Genomic DNA, 15136 nt, shown 5'->3' with positions numbered 1-15136 from the left:
CCTTGTGACTTGTGTTCACTAGCCTATTAATTCTAAAAGTTTATATTTGATATACTGTTATAGCAGCAGCAACAACACAATTAAAGCAGATAGTGAATGCAAAGCACAAGTTAATTATAAGCAGTGTTTCAACTAGAATCTATTTACGTTTCATTCACTATTGCAATCAAATAATATATCAAGTCACGTTTCCAAAGTATTTCTACGAGAAAAAACGGCGTGGAAATAAGGTACATTATTTTAAATGAATCAAATGAGACATCTCTGAAGAAAATTTACAATGTTTTTACTATAGTAAATATTTTAACCATAGCGTTTGTAATTAAACCACAGTAGCCACACATTTGAAATGAAATGTACTTTAACATCACAAACCATAAAATGTGATATACTTACTATAATATTAATTTTCATAACAATAAACACAGGTCACTGTTTGTTTGTTTTTTCTTTCTTTCTGTAATTCAGCCGCTACGGGCGATCATACCATTAATTTGTAATCATTACAAGAATACCAAAATCATTTATTAGACATTATTAGACAGTTTAATATCACGTCAGTTTGTGCTTTCAGAATCGGCGAATCTGCTGCCATCATCACATCTGGACCTGAACCAGGAAGTTACCAGATAACCGGAAACCTAATACCGGTCATCAACATGACGATCATATTCAGTTATTAAACAGAAATTAAGAAACAAATAGGGCTGAATGGGATAGACGGCAGGTGTTTACCTGGAGGTGAGAGGTTTTCTGTACTTACACTGGGATCTAATGGATTTAAACGCCTAATCTAATCCTCATTAAAGAGCAGTTGTTGATAGACATCAGCGGCACAAACTAAACATTTATGTTTGTTCAAATCTTTAGAGCAATATACGGGAATCTATTGCTTGTGTTTATATATTTATGATATTAGGAAAATATAGATACACACATATATATATAGAACACAGATTTTAATACATGCAAAGTTATTAAAACCAACTCGAACCAGTTTGTTCTAGTTTAAATCTTGACAGTTATCTGCTTTATTGGGCTTTTTGTTGGAGCTGATTTTTGGGCTTTAATGATACTGTGTGTATAGGGAGCTCGCTGTTTTGAGACACAGCCTTATTGAAACGAATAAGACATTGTTCCTCCAGCTACATGAACCAAGATGCCTTCGAGCATCCTCAAGAGCACTCATTACATTGAGCTGGGCAGTTATCAGTACTGGCCTGTGCTTCTGCCGAGAGGAATCCGATTATACACCTATGAACAGATCCCAGTGTTTCTGAAGGAGAATCCATACATCACAGATGGATACAGAGCACACCTGCCATCCAAACTGTGCCTCAAAAGGTGCGTGTCTTTCCCTTTTGATAGTTTAAATGTGTTGCCATTCGTTTACTCATATCATTATTTCTCATATCCCACAGCATATTCATCCTGTCCAATGAGACGGTGAACATCTGGAGTCATCTGCTTGGGTTCCTGCTGTTCTTCTCGCTGGGAGTGAATGACATGGTCACAGTTCTGCCATCTGCGGGGGCGTCACGAGAGGACTATGTCATTTATTCAATCGGACTGTTTTGTTTTCAGGTAATATATAAAATGTATGGTAGGAAATGGGTAATGTTTATATTAATGTGCTTTGATAATCATGTGTAATACACAGGAACAAATAAGTGTTACACATTAATTCATGGGTTTTCTTTTTTTATTCTATGGTCAGGTTTGCATGCTGTGCTCTGTGGGCTATCACTTGTTCTGTTGTCATCGCTCGGAGAAGACGTGTCGCCGCTGGCTTGCTCTGGACTATGCTGGAATATCCGTGGGGATTTTGGGATGTTATGTGCCTGGAGTCTTCTATGCCTTCTACTGCAACAGTGTATGACAGATGTGTTTTATAAGGACTTCCAAGTCTGATGATGGATGGTTTCTTTTTACAGCTTTAATTACATTTTTGTTTTCATTGCATATATTAAATGTACATTTAATTTTAGTTGAATTATTTATTCTGATGTTATTTTATCTATTTATTTATACATATTTAAATTATATACACACTACCAAGAAGTCAAACGTTTGGAATAATTACATTTTTTTTATGTTCCTGAAAGACATATCTTATATTCACCAAGGCCTGCATTTATCTGATCAAAAATACAGTAAAAACTGTAGTATTGTGAAATATTATTACTATTTAAAACAGCTGTTTTATATTTGAATATATTTTAAAATGTAAAATAATCCTGTGATGCAAAGCTGATCATTATTCCATGATGTTTGTTTCAGTTCTGGAGGCAGGTGTACCTGCTGACGGTGCTGGCTCTCATCCTGGCTGTGTTTGCGGCTCAGATTCATCCGCTCTACCTCACACAGCAGTGGAAGAAACTGCGCTCTGTCATGTTCTGCTCAGTGGCCGGATACGGCATCATCCCAGCCTGCCACTGGGTCTGGTTCAACGGAGGATTTGACTCTGAAATCGTAAAGGTGATATATTTGCATTGAGACACTGTGAGGAGGGAAATAGCAATATATCGCTTCTACCAGCGAGGGTTGTTGTACTATTAATATTGATCACTTCATCTCTTTGCAGGTGTTTTTTCCTCGAGTCATGATCATGTATTTGATTGCCGCCTCAGCGTTCCTTTTCTATGTCGGTAAAATACCAGAACGATACTTTCCAGGTGATGTATTCTATACTAAATTGCTGTATTTCATTAAAAGAATAGTTCATCCCCAAAATGAAAATTTGCTGAAAACGTCAGGCCATCCAAGATGTAGATGCGTTTGTTTCATCATGTGATAAGTTTTGGAAAAATTTTGTATTACATCATTTGATCACAAATGGATCCTCTGCTGTGAAAGGGTGCCGTCAGAATAAGAGTCCAAACAACTGATAAAACATCACAATAATTCACACCACTCCAGTCTTAACGTCCAATTAACATCTTGTGAAGTGAAAAGCTGCATTTGTAAGAAACAAATCCGTCATCAAGGCATTTTAACTGCATATTTCTCTCCTGCTTCAGATGCAATATTATGGATAGAGGACTTTTACCCAGAAGCAACGATTTGAAGTTAAAGCGGTCATATGACGTTGCTAAAAAGAACATTATTTTGTGTATTTGGTGTAATGCAATGTGTTTATGCGGTTTAAGGTTCAAAAAACACATTATTTTCCACATACTGTACATTATTGAGAAGTGCTCTGATTGGCCGTTTCAGAAAGGCGGTGCATAGAGGAACAACAATAATGTACTGAGACGGAAATGTTACGTCCCGTTACCGTATTGTGATGCCGTGTCCCGGCGCGATGAGACAAAAACAATAAAACCCATTATAAACAAGGCATTTATTGCATCCAGTGGGGATATAATTACTGATTATAACGACTTATACTGTCTTTTTAGTGCAATGCGACATGTAAACATTGCCATGTCTGCATTTGTGATTGGAGAAACGACAAACAACAAGCCCTACTCTACACTGCTCAAAACTCGTGTTTGAATAGTCAGTGGCAGAAACATACTTACAGGCTGTGAGTCAGAAGCGTTAGACTGTCCTTGCAGAGTTGGAATTGCCCCACTTTATAGAAACAGCCTTTGTGCAAGCCATCATTGTAGGCTACTCTCCTGCCAGGTTCAGGAAATAGTCCTCCGTAAAATGCGCTGCACACACTCTAATATTTGGGTTGAACTGTTCTGGAACAGTGTTATAAATATAACTTAACCACTGATTTCTAGTTGAGTCCACTAAAAATCCCAGGATGTCTTTCGAAAAAAGAGTAGAGGTATAACCCCCGCATCCTGGCCAAATTTGCCCATTGGCCTCTGACTATCATGGCCTTCTAACAATCCCCATATGTACTGATTGGCTTCATCACTCTGTCTCCTCTCCACCAGTTAGCTGGTGTGTGGTGGGCGTTCTGGCGCACTATGGCTGCCGTCGCATCATACAGGTGGATGCTGCACACTGTTGGTGGATGAGGAGACCCCCCTCACAATGTAAAGCGCTTTGAGTGCCTAGAAAAAGCACTATATAAATGTAATGAATTATTATTATAAAAATAGCATTGATACATTGTCAGAACAAATATTTACCCACCTTTTTATGTCTGTCCTCACAGGCCAGCTGAACTATCTTGGAGCCAGTCATCAGCTCTGGCATGTGCTGGTGGTGGTCATGTTCTACTGGTGGCACCAAACCGCTACCTACATCATGAAGTACAGACACAATCAGCCCTGCACGGAGTTCAGCAGTCATGGTTAAACACACCTGAGCTATTTATGTTCAACAAATTAATTTAGTTTTTGTTTGGCATTACTTTAAGTTGTGCTAATAGAATCAGTGAAACTTTACCTCTCATTTACCTTTGAACTCCCTACTGTAGGGTTACGTGCAATGAAAATCACGTTTCGTGCTATCATTTGAGTTCCTCTGCCTGAACAAAATGTTTCATATGTATTCACAGCTGGATATCAAGTGTCTTTGTCTGTTACTTCATGTATTTTGTTTTCTATTGAGCCTTGGGTTGTGAAACTAAACATGCTGATAATGTTGCCTCACTTTTCTGGAATGCCCTTAATTGAAATGCTCTTAACTATCATTGTTCTGTGACTGATGAATTCTATGGTAGAGGGTAATACTGTAATTTAGTTTTTTAAATGCTTGTAAAATGAGTTGTTTGATGTATTAAACACATTTGAGTTCATGTATAAAGCAGCACTGGAAATTGGGCATTTAAACGATTACTTAAGTACTTTTTGTGAACAATGGGTCAAAATCACTATACTGGCACTGAATTGATTGTGAACATATATCGAGGCGGCCGCTACAAAACCTTTGGTGTGACTGTTTCTCCATCTCATCCTTTTTAAACGTCTGTTGGTGGTTTAATTTTCTTTATTTGATATGTATGATCTATCTGAATTGCGAAACTGAATAAAATCTTGTTTGTACCTCGATCGTGTGTATTGTGTAGCTGTACAAAGCGGCTTGATATCGCAAACTGGTGTGTTTTACCATGTTATTTTAATGTATAGTCTTAATTATGAACACACTGGTTTGTAGTGCAATACTGTATTTTACAACTTTTGTTCGTGAGTTATTTCAATATCGTAATTCTTCAGGACAATCAATGTTATGTAGGCCTATGCCATGTGAAGGTTGACCTTGTGCCATGGCCTGTCTTTAATCCCTTATACCATCATACATGGAGTTTTGGCATAATAAAAGAGCTGAATTGTCTTAATCATACTGAAATTGGTTTAATCCGAGTGTTTTGTAGTGGCATTAGGGATTTTCCAGGGCATTGTTCTTTTCCTGTCTGCAGACTAATTGAAAAGAGGATGTAGTTTAGGGGTCAGCTTTTACTTAATAACAGCTGTATATTATGAACAGCAATTAAGAAAATCTGAGTTTTCAATTCTGCAGATGGTTTGTAAACATGCTTATCTTATTTGGACATGCTGTCTGATGAATTTCAATAAAAACCCAAATTATTGTGTGCAAAGTCAGTTTTCATTGCATAAACATTTCTTTACTGATCATCTTGCTGTAATATTAGCACTGATAAAAGCAATATCTCATGAGAATGACTTCCCCACAAAATCATACTTCTGGGCCTCAAATCATTTCACAATCTGTCGTTGACCTCACAGATGCCCCACAGCAAATTAAAACCCGTTTCAAGTCTTATCAGTGATTTCTTTACTGGTTAAAAGGAGCTAAGAATCTTTTGTTGGCTTTAGCAGCATCTGCGAATATCACTTTCTCATGACAATCTGCATTGTTTTGGGGGATTAGATATTAATAATCTCCAAATGGGGATGAAAGTCTGATTTCAGCATCTGAATTATGACCAAATGTCATCCTAATTCTGTTTTTATATGTACTTATGAGTGAGTGACGAGGCAAAATGAGCAGTCTCTTAAATGCTTGTCCCACTGCAATCCCAAGAGATGACCCCTTTGGTACCAAATACATGTACTTCACTGTCACCTGCTGGATCAGGGACAAAACTACACATTGAAGACTATATCAAAAAAAGTTTATTCTTCAGTAACATAGCATGTACTTTTTTTGGCCAAATTAAAATGCAGTTAATGATACTAAAAATATTTTGTTATTGTTACTATAAAACCAAGTACAAGTTATCCATGATTATAAACAATCAAGTTAGTTCAAAAATACATTTCATAAAGCTCTTCTGATTTATTGATAGTATTTTAATTGTAATAAAGTTATATTTGGACATTCTTTCACATTATAGCTCTTCAGCAGTGATGTATTCTTCTTTGGCAGTGGATGCATTCATTTCCCATCTTCACCACAGAGCTTCAGCAGGGTTTGACGAAAATCCCCTGATGTTTCAGACTACAATAAAGATATAAATACGACATTATTAATGTGACTACTGACATTAAACCTCATACTGCACTTGCTAAATGTTTACAACCTTTATTTATTATTTAGAAATATATTTGATCTTTGCAAAAAGCACTGGTTTTAGTGTGGCAAAAATTAAGAGACTGGAGGGCAAAAGCAATTTCATAGTAAAGTAGGAACAGTAAAGTATGGAAAGGAAACATGACAATTCTTGACAGCTGCAGATTTGTGATTACAATGGGGATGTCAGGTCGCAGTGCAACGCGCGTTTGATGGTCTAACAGAGAGTATGTAGAGGCACACATGCTGGTCAAAAGAATGCTGCAGTACAATATTAAACTCACATGTTTTCGCATTTGGCTTTACGCTGAACCTCAGAGGAATTGGTATGACTTTGGATGTTGTCATGCAGTCAATTGAATTAACTAATTTAATTTATGAACCCCTTCAAGAGGCATCAGCCAAATGCTGCCTTGAAGAGCCTACTGTACGTGTTCAGAAGTCATAATCCCGACTACAAGCAATTGTATGAATTGACAATTTCATATTTAATACTCCTTTTTCACTTTTTGAAAAAGATGGGATGCTTTTTTACTTTAAGCAAACTGAAAAGGAAAAGATGTGCAACTCATGCAATTCTTGCGCAGCCACGGTGAATTATGGTAAACGCTTAGTTACACAAACCCATCACCTCAAAAACCTGCTAGTGATTTATGATAAGCTTTATAATTATTCTTCATTAACAGTGCACAAAATTAATTCAACTGTAAGTGGCTTTGGATGAAAGCATCTGCCAAATGAATAAATGTAAATTATGTAAACAAATCAACACAATTAAAACTTAATTACGACCAATACAATTATCCTCATCATAATTATTTTTTCACTGACACACCCCAACTCAGTTAAAGAAAATCTAGTCTCCCTCTGGTAATTACAACATTATAGTGGCATTCATGTGCACTCAATTTGAAAATATGATGATAAACATATGACTTGAATGCAGCATTAGCCAAGAGAACACACACAAGGCCCTACAGGGCGGGGCTAAATCATTTAATCTGCAAATCCTTATCAGACACTGGTCAAAGTTACCGCCTACCTCACACTTTAACCAGAGCTGTTCCGATATTACTGAATGTGTACATACGAAAATAGAACAGGGTCTTGTTACAATCACATGAATAGGACAAGGAAAGGATTTTGGACAAAGACATATTTTTTCATTGTAATGTACAGTGTACATGTTCTCATTGAATGCTTCTTACCTCAATGTCAGAGTATAAAGAAGTGCCAAAGAGCTTCTTATATTCAGCCTTGATGTCCTGCAGGTCGACCTCTGAACGGCTCACTATGATTCTAGCTAAGGTAGATTCAGTGGTACCAGCAAGCTGAAAAAAGTAGTTTGCTTACAGAGGCATTGCAGAATCTTGTTTCACTGTACATAATTTTGTGACAAAATAGGGGAACTGAATAGAGAAAGACAGTTCTAACCTTCATGCTTTTATACAGAAGCTCCGCAAGGTATGCTGGGACGCTCTTCACACATTTCACTAAAATGGAGACATTTTCAACTAGATTTTACAAGTACAAAATTAAGTATGAAACAAAATATAAAATAAAAATACAATTAAACAAAACTGAAAACATGAACTGACAATACTTTTGCATTTTATGAGGACTAGTAAATGCCTTAAACTCCAGATTATAAAAAAAAAAAAAACGTTATAATCACCTATAGCCACCAGAATCTCCTCCATTCTTCCAGATATCTCTTGTTCAATGCTTTGCTGAAGGGTCTTTCCGCTCAGACTCTTATACTCAACCAGAGCTGAGAGATAAAACAACATTTCACACACAGGAACACTGGTTTTGAAACTACAGTTCTTATGTATGACTCGGTCACATTTAGTTTACAGTTCATTCGGAATTATTACAAAATAGTATATAAAATGAAGGATATGAAACTAAGCCAGCAGGTGTACTTTGTCTGAGCTGAGGAACGCTCCTGTGGCAGAGGATGTCGATAAACTTGCTCTCATCTGTTCCCCACTTTTTCTCTCCTGCCTCGTACAAGATCTGCACAGTGGGAAAAATAGAAGATGATGTTTTGAAGAATGTTGGTAACCAAACCATTTTGGTTCCCACTGACTTCAACTGAATGAACAAAAATATAATGGAAGTCAATGGGATCTTCTTTCATGTTCTGCAGAAGTTCTGTCATGAAACTCTAGATGACGCAGGCTGATACATAATCTAACATAATCACATCATTATTCATATGGTGCAACTGAATGGATTTGGTCACATCAGCAGCCAGTGAGCTTGCTGCTCAACATTCAAATACTTGGCCAGTGTATGCTGTAGCAGTGCTCCTCAGAACCCTCCACCTTCCCCAGCTCCACCTGTGTAGATCTGCTATGGGGTAATATATGGGGTGTCATATATATGAAGCAGCAGTATTTCCTACATCCTACATATCCGTGGATGTATTGGCAGTAGTAAGTCTCAGTAAAACAGCAGAGCAGATGTATTCCGCGAAAACCAAACACATTAACATTATCACGTATATGCTAAACTCTCCGAGAGTTATCATGACAAAGAAACTCATACAGGTTTGGAACAACATGAGGGTGAATAAATGATGAAAGGCTTTTCATTACACAGGCGTACATGGGCAGAATAACCTGGGTATGTGGGTGTATATTGTTTTTTTTCATTCTTAGCTGAGTTTGGTTGTACTTATGTACATAAAACATCAGCAAAAGTGTTTTCACTTCACCTTGGCATCCTCTTTAGCTTTTGCCACGTCAACACTGGTACTTTCATTCCTCTTGCCCTTTTAGTTAGAAAGACAAACAAATTGTAAGTGAGACAGCTGCATCACTTTATTTGAATGAATTTAAATATGAGGCAGGACCAAAAAAACCGGTTTGACTGAACCTCAGCGAGGATCAACAAGGACTTTTCAAAGTCCCCTGACACCTCAGATTTCAGGTCCTGAATTAGAGCTCTTCCGGTTTCTGGAAAATAGACAACACTTAAATGAGGCCCAATGTCAAGGTACCATAAAATATTGTAAAAACTATTTCTAGAGTCAAAAAAATAGGAAGTAACGTTAAAAAATACAAACCAGCCAAATATGCATCACACATAGCCTTGATTTGTTGGTTGGAGCGCGATGCAAAAAGTTCGATCAAAACGCTTTCGCTTGTACCAGCACCCTGTGATAAAACTCAATCTGTTAATAACTTCATTGACGTAATCTTGGTTAGACTCCAAATAAAGACATCTAAACTTTTAGCAGTCAAAAAGAAAATGCATTGTGTACTTTTATAGCCCGTATGAACTCTTGGCAGTCAAACTTAGCAGGGGGAGTGATCAGGGCCACCAGAATATCCTCAAAATGTCCGTGTGTATCACCTTCCAAGTCATCACAAAGAGTCTAAGAAGAAAAACATACACATACTTTTAAAAAAATCAGACAACTTTCAACAGTTTGTTCAACATACAGTAATATGGTGTTTTACCTTCCCAGTGGCGTCCTGATACGCTTTACAGATCAGCTGGCGCTGGGCATTGCTTCTTTGAGTCAGAATGTCAATAAGAGTCTTTTCAGTAGTGCCTGAGGAATTACAAACGCAAACACACAGTTCCTCATTGTGCCATTAGGCCAACAGCCAGCAAACAGAAAGCAACAGGATTTCAACATCTTAGCTGGATGTGTGTAGTGTAAGTGCACTAAAAGCCCACACCCAGATAAGTGACTTACCAATGCCTTCCATAGCTTTCCTTAAAGAGGCAGCATCCTCGCCCGGATTAAAGCCCGGCTTCTCCTTAATGGTGCCACGTACTGTTGACTTAGTAAAACATGGATCATATTGATATATAAACCTGTTTAGCTTACTATATGAAATGTATAACTGTATAAAATACAATCACAATCTTACATTTACAGTCAAAGAGGAAGGGGAGTCCACGAGAAGATCCAAATCATCCTGAAAATAGAAAATAGAAAGTACTAAAATAATAATATCACTTGCAGAGCAAGAAATGTAAATGTAGAGTAACTTTTTCACTGAAGTAAAAATTAAATAAACAGCCATACTGACCCATACAGAAGACATTCCTGCTGTTGTGGGTGGGTTTTAGTTCTGTAACCAGATATTAGTTAGTTATATTAAACATTAATTTAAATGATATGTTGTACGTTCTTTAGTTGCTTTTAGTCACTAACAAAAGTTTGGGTGTTTTCAAAAGCATTAATTCTCCTAACGCAGCGCATTTTTAACGCATTAATGAAATGTGTTAAAAATGGAGGATTGGATCCCGATTATGTCGCATTGCAAAATTTATTCTCGGTGAAATTTCCTACCCGATCTCATGAATGTGCGTATAAATAGTACGCCAAATAAAAATGAAAACTCGTGGTATTGATACGCAAAAATTGACTTATATGTATATGCTACGCGATTGGTAGGGTTAGGGTTGTGGGGTAGATGCGTATCATATGCACGCGAAAACTGCGTAATATATGCACGCCAAACACGCGCGTGTCATATACGCCAAAACCCATTTTTTCGTATCAATACCACGAGTTTTCATTTTTATTTTGGCGTGTTACGCATTTTCACGAGACCGGGCTGCACAACGTGAAAATCTGGCGTCTTTTACAGATGAATACTTGGTTACACATATCGTAAACAAAACATGAAACTCGACTATTTTGGTAAGTATGGCTTTAAGCCTGATTTCTATAGACAAAGGAATAAAACGTTCAACTTTACCTTTGCTAAAGCGTCTCCGTCCACTATAAACCACACCTTTCACCGGTCTCTGTGTCTGTGGACTACACCCAAACACACAAGAGGATATATGAGATCAAAATGAGATCATGAGCTCATGAGCTCGTGTATCACACCTGGCCACAAATCACCAAGCCTGTGATAAATGTGGTGATAAACGAATTAAATGTGCGGCGGGGGCCAAATATTTCAGATTATTCGTGGCTTCTATTTTGCATTTGCATATTTTAAAATACAAATATATTTTTTAGCTTATAAATGACATTTTCAACATCATAAATTGCTTGAAATTTGTTGTTATTATTATTACAAAAGAGTTTAATTTCCCTTCAGCAAATATTTATTTTCTTATATTCTTTTCCAACTATTATAAATAAATGTGTTTTCAGAAAGAAAAGCTCATGTTCCCAGAACAAACGCTTCTGCGGAGTTGAGATCATTAGACCTGGTCTTAATGGACTGTAGTTTGTGACATATGAAGGCCATATTTTACAAGCTTAATGAGTCGTGGGAGCATATTGATGCCAAAATGAGCAAGAGCCCTCATATCCGGAAAGTGACCCTAACTAAAATCAAATAACACTTCATAATTTCCTGTGCAAATAAGGAAGTTGATTGATTGTATTATTAACTTTGGGTCTTTTGCCAGAACCAGCAGCTGTTAGCACAGTCATATAAAATTACAATATGAAACATCAAATATAAACATGTTTATATGAGCTAACTGAACGTTCCTGTTTGTTGAGTACATTATTACTCTTAGATCTTGGTGGGAAGAAACAAACATTTATGTAAAGTATCTTTTCTTGAAAAGTAATAACAGTATGAAGAAACTCTAACACATGACCTACAGCTTTATTTTACTCATAAAACGAATACAAAGAATGTTTTTAACTAGTCCTTTCCTGTTCAATTAAGTTGTGGAAGTCATTCTAAATATATAAAACCAGAAGAAAGATAGATATCAGATTTAAATGATCAGTCATAAGAAAAAAGCACAATCAGTAGACAACTCTGTGATCTTTATAGCAATACTCACCAGAGACAGATTACATGCCCATTATAAGATTTCTCCAAAGTTGTTGTTTTCTATGTGATTCTCCTCTTTTTGAATCCTACAGCGTAAAAGTGCAGAGCAGGTAGACACAAATGAGAAGATAGGCGGAGACCACCGACGATTTGACCGTCCCATACAGAGCAAACAACAACAGGTTACCAACAGGTTCCATCTGCATCCTTACTTTACGATACAGATTGTTGCAAAGCAGCTCTACAGGAAATTAAGTTTCCACAATATATTTATATATTGCAGAACCTTAATATATTTGACTTATGGCAAAATTTGGTAATTCTGTATGTTGTCTGAGCATTAGCATCCTCTGAGGTCCTCTGAGGGGTTGGCATCATCTCTTCCCAGGTGTTCGGTCATCTCAGATCATTTAAGGGTTGGATCCAGACCGAAGCTTCTGTAATTCCTAGTTACCACGGGATGTTAATCCCGTGGCAAAAACAGAGAAACACCATCTAAGCAAAAATTATTTGTTCAACCCAAGCTAAGAATAATAATAATGTACATTTGATCAAAAATAACTGCAGTACAAGATTATAAAATGCATTATGTGAATGCTTGGCTAAAGAGATTTAAGATAGATTTAAACAGAGAGAGTGTGTCTGAACCCGAACATTATCAGGAAGGCTATTCCAGAGTTTGGGAGCCAAATGTGAAAAAGCTCTACCTCCTTTAGTGGACTTTGCTATCCTAGGTACTACCAAAAGTCCAGAGTTTTGCGACCTTAGGGAGCGGGTTGGATTGTAATATGGTAGAGGGCGAGTTAGGTACTCAGGAGATAAACCATTTAGGGCCTTATAGGCAAGTAATAATATTTTGTAAATGATACGGAACTTAATAGGTAGCCAGTGCAGAGACTGTAAAATTGGGGTAATATGATCCTATTTTCTTGACCTGGTAAGAACTCTAGCCGCTGCATTTTGGACTATCTGTAACTTGTTTATTGAAGATGCAGGACAATCAGCTAGCAGTGCATTACAATAGTCCAGTCTAGAGGTCATGAATGCATGAACTAGCTTTTCTGCATCAGAAACAGGTAGCATGTTTCGAAGCTTGGCAATGTTTCTAAGATGGAAGAATGCTGTTTTTGTAACATGGGAAATATGATTTTCAAAGGACAAGTTGCTGTCTAATATAACACCCAGATTTTTGACTTTAGAGGACGTAACAGTACATCCGTCTAGTTGCAAAATGTAATCCAAGAGATTCTGTGTACTGTTTTTGGTCCAATAAGTAATATCTCTGCCTTATCTGAATTTAATAGGAGGAAATTATTGGTCATCCAATCTTTTATATTTTTTTACACAATCTATTAGCTTAGATAGTTGAGAAGTTTCATCTGGTCTTGTTGAGATATATAGTTGAGTATCATCAGCATAACAATGAAAACTCATCCCGTATTTTCTAATAATATTACCAAGGGGCAACATGTATATAGAAAATAGCAGAGGACCTAGGACAGATCCTTGTGGTACTCCATACTTTACTGGTGATAATTGAGATGACTCCCCATTTAAATGAACAAAGTGGTAGCGATCGGACAGGTAGGATCTAAACCATCTTAAAGCCTGCCCTTGAATACCAGTATAGTTTTTTATTCTTTCATGAAATTTACTAGCAATTTCTGAGTGGAAAATAGTTTCAAAGTAAATCCATTTTTATAATGTATTTAATTTAGGCTATTGAATGGCTTTTCCGAAAAATAAATAATAATAAATAGAAACAGTACAGCAATTATGAAAAACAAAAGAATTCATGAAATATCAATAATGGAAATAGTGGGGGGTATTGAATTGAATTTATTATTTTTATTATTTTTAAATTACTTTCATCTTTTTGAAATAATAATAGGCTAATAATTAAAATAATTAGTTTAAAAAATCACAACAAATTATTGAACTTATAAATATGTTGCATACCTTGAATGCAATGAAGGTTTCTTTGGATAAAAGCATCTGCCAAATGCATAAATGTAAAAGAAAACTTGCCTCAACCTGACATTTACAAAACTCTTGTCTAAAGAAAATAGTTTAACCTAGTTAAAAAAAGAAAGTTATTATTTATAGTTCACTCGTGTAGTTTTATTGTGCTCAGATGTTTACAAAAATATGAATACATATTGTAATTTTAGTTTGGGACATGGTTCACAAAAATTATACAAATTCAAGAGGGATTAAATGAACTAGATGTTTGAAACTAATATACAAAAACAATGCTAGATTAAAAAAAGATATTGGATTTTTACTCTAAGGTTTTACTGTGACTGAGACTCAAGGCTTGTGACAACTAGCCCCGGTCTCCCTGTAACAGAGGATTCTAACACAGTCTGCTGTCTCTCTCTGCTGGTCATTACTGTGCAACATACAACATTAGCTTTATTTTTAAAGCCCTGACCTCGTGGAAATTTCTGAGAAACGAGAAACGGATATGAAAAGCAAAGAGCTTGATGAAAGTCTAGCTTCTCTGATTCAGCTCTCATTTGTCAAGAGCTGTTGAGGTTTACAGCCTCGCTAAATCACCTGTTCTCCACACCACTGCTGTAGATACATTAATATTTCAATTTCAGGAGAGGACAGCTGAGTGTATGTAAAACACCAGTCCTCTTTTATCTATAGTCTAATCTCCAGTGCAGCACCCTCGAGGAAATTGTGGGTTGAAGGATCCAAGCCAGAATAACGTCTTAAGTGCAGATTGATCCAGATCACTGTGGGATACCAAGTCTTTCCCAGAGAGCCCAGAAGAGCTTGGTGCTCGCAGAAGATTGTGCCCTATAGCTGAGGCAAATCCAGAATCCAGAGAAATATGATATATATAATTTTATTCTGGATAAAGTGAGCACATTTGAGATAAAACAAACAAACCTAAATTAGATATAAATTGACTT

At 36.6% G+C, this 15136-nt stretch overlaps 2 protein-coding genes across 5 annotated transcripts; one reads left to right on the top strand and one right to left on the bottom strand.

The window, feature by feature from the left end:
• Positions 1-596: 596 nt before the first annotated feature.
• On the top strand, positions 597-5506 carry paqr3b (progestin and adipoQ receptor family member IIIb). Of its 3 annotated transcripts, none has more exons than XM_079408345.1 (8): positions 597-741; positions 1146-1344; positions 1422-1584; positions 1718-1873; positions 2281-2478; positions 2585-2675; positions 3894-3995; positions 4118-5493. In XM_079408345.1, exons 2-8 carry the CDS (start codon positions 1160-1162, stop codon positions 4258-4260), a joined length of 1038 nt encoding a protein of 345 aa, XP_079264471.1. In that variant the 5' UTR covers positions 597-741; positions 1146-1159; the 3' UTR covers positions 4261-5493. The 3 variants fall into 3 exon arrangements, with proteins under 3 accessions (XP_079264471.1, XP_079264473.1, XP_079264472.1); XM_079408347.1 differs by having other exon boundaries at positions 3894-4035; positions 4118-4954; XM_079408346.1 differs by lacking the exon at positions 3894-3995 and having other exon boundaries at positions 4118-5506.
• A 517-nt stretch (positions 5507-6023) lies between these two features.
• Positions 6024-11326, bottom strand: LOC306863897 (annexin A3-like). 2 transcript variants are annotated; one of them, XM_079407488.1, is made up of 14 exons: positions 11166-11326; positions 10491-10532; positions 10329-10376; positions 10151-10238; positions 9909-10003; positions 9710-9823; positions 9512-9602; positions 9322-9401; positions 9161-9217; positions 8364-8457; positions 8114-8209; positions 7873-7931; positions 7647-7769; positions 6024-6366 (listed from the first exon to the last, which is right to left on the bottom strand). In XM_079407488.1, exons 2-14 carry the CDS (start codon positions 10503-10505, stop codon positions 6304-6306), a joined length of 1023 nt encoding a protein of 340 aa, XP_079263614.1. In that variant the 5' UTR covers positions 10506-10532; positions 11166-11326; the 3' UTR covers positions 6024-6303. The 2 variants fall into 2 exon arrangements, with proteins under 2 accessions (XP_079263614.1, XP_079263613.1); XM_079407487.1 differs by having other exon boundaries at positions 10329-10399; positions 11166-11229.
• Positions 11327-15136: the final 3810 nt, after the last annotated feature.

The sequence above is a fragment of the Barbus barbus genome (assembly GCF_936440315.1).
Source record: "Barbus barbus genome assembly, chromosome: 45".
Classification (NCBI taxonomy): domain Eukaryota; kingdom Metazoa; phylum Chordata; class Actinopteri; order Cypriniformes; family Cyprinidae; genus Barbus; species Barbus barbus.
The sequence above is the reverse complement of the archived record's forward strand: the minus strand, read 5'-3'. Positions and strand labels throughout refer to the sequence as shown.

What these genes read in the sequence shown, in the direction of transcription:
- paqr3b (XM_079408345.1), top strand. Translation starts at nt 1,160, where the DNA reads ATGCCTTCGAGCATCCTCAAGAGCACTCATTACATTGAGCTGGGCAGT. An exon ending in TCGGACTGTTTTGTTTTCAG is followed by an intron (nt 1,585 to 1,717) that starts GTAATATATAAA and finishes TTCTATGGTCAG; the next exon opens with GTTTGCATGCTGTGCTCTGT. An exon ending in ACCAGAACGATACTTTCCAG is followed by an intron (nt 2,676 to 3,893) that starts GTGATGTATTCT and finishes CCTCTCCACCAG; the next exon opens with TTAGCTGGTGTGTGGTGGGC.
- LOC306863897 (XM_079407487.1), bottom strand. An exon ending in CTTCCTCTTTGACTGTAAAT is followed by an intron (nt 10,239 to 10,328) that starts GTAAGATTGTGA and finishes TGTTTTACTAAG; the next exon opens with TCAACAGTACGTGGCACCAT. An exon ending in GAAAGCTATGGAAGGCATTG is followed by an intron (nt 10,004 to 10,150) that starts GTAAGTCACTTA and finishes GTAATTCCTCAG; the next exon opens with GCACTACTGAAAAGACTCTT.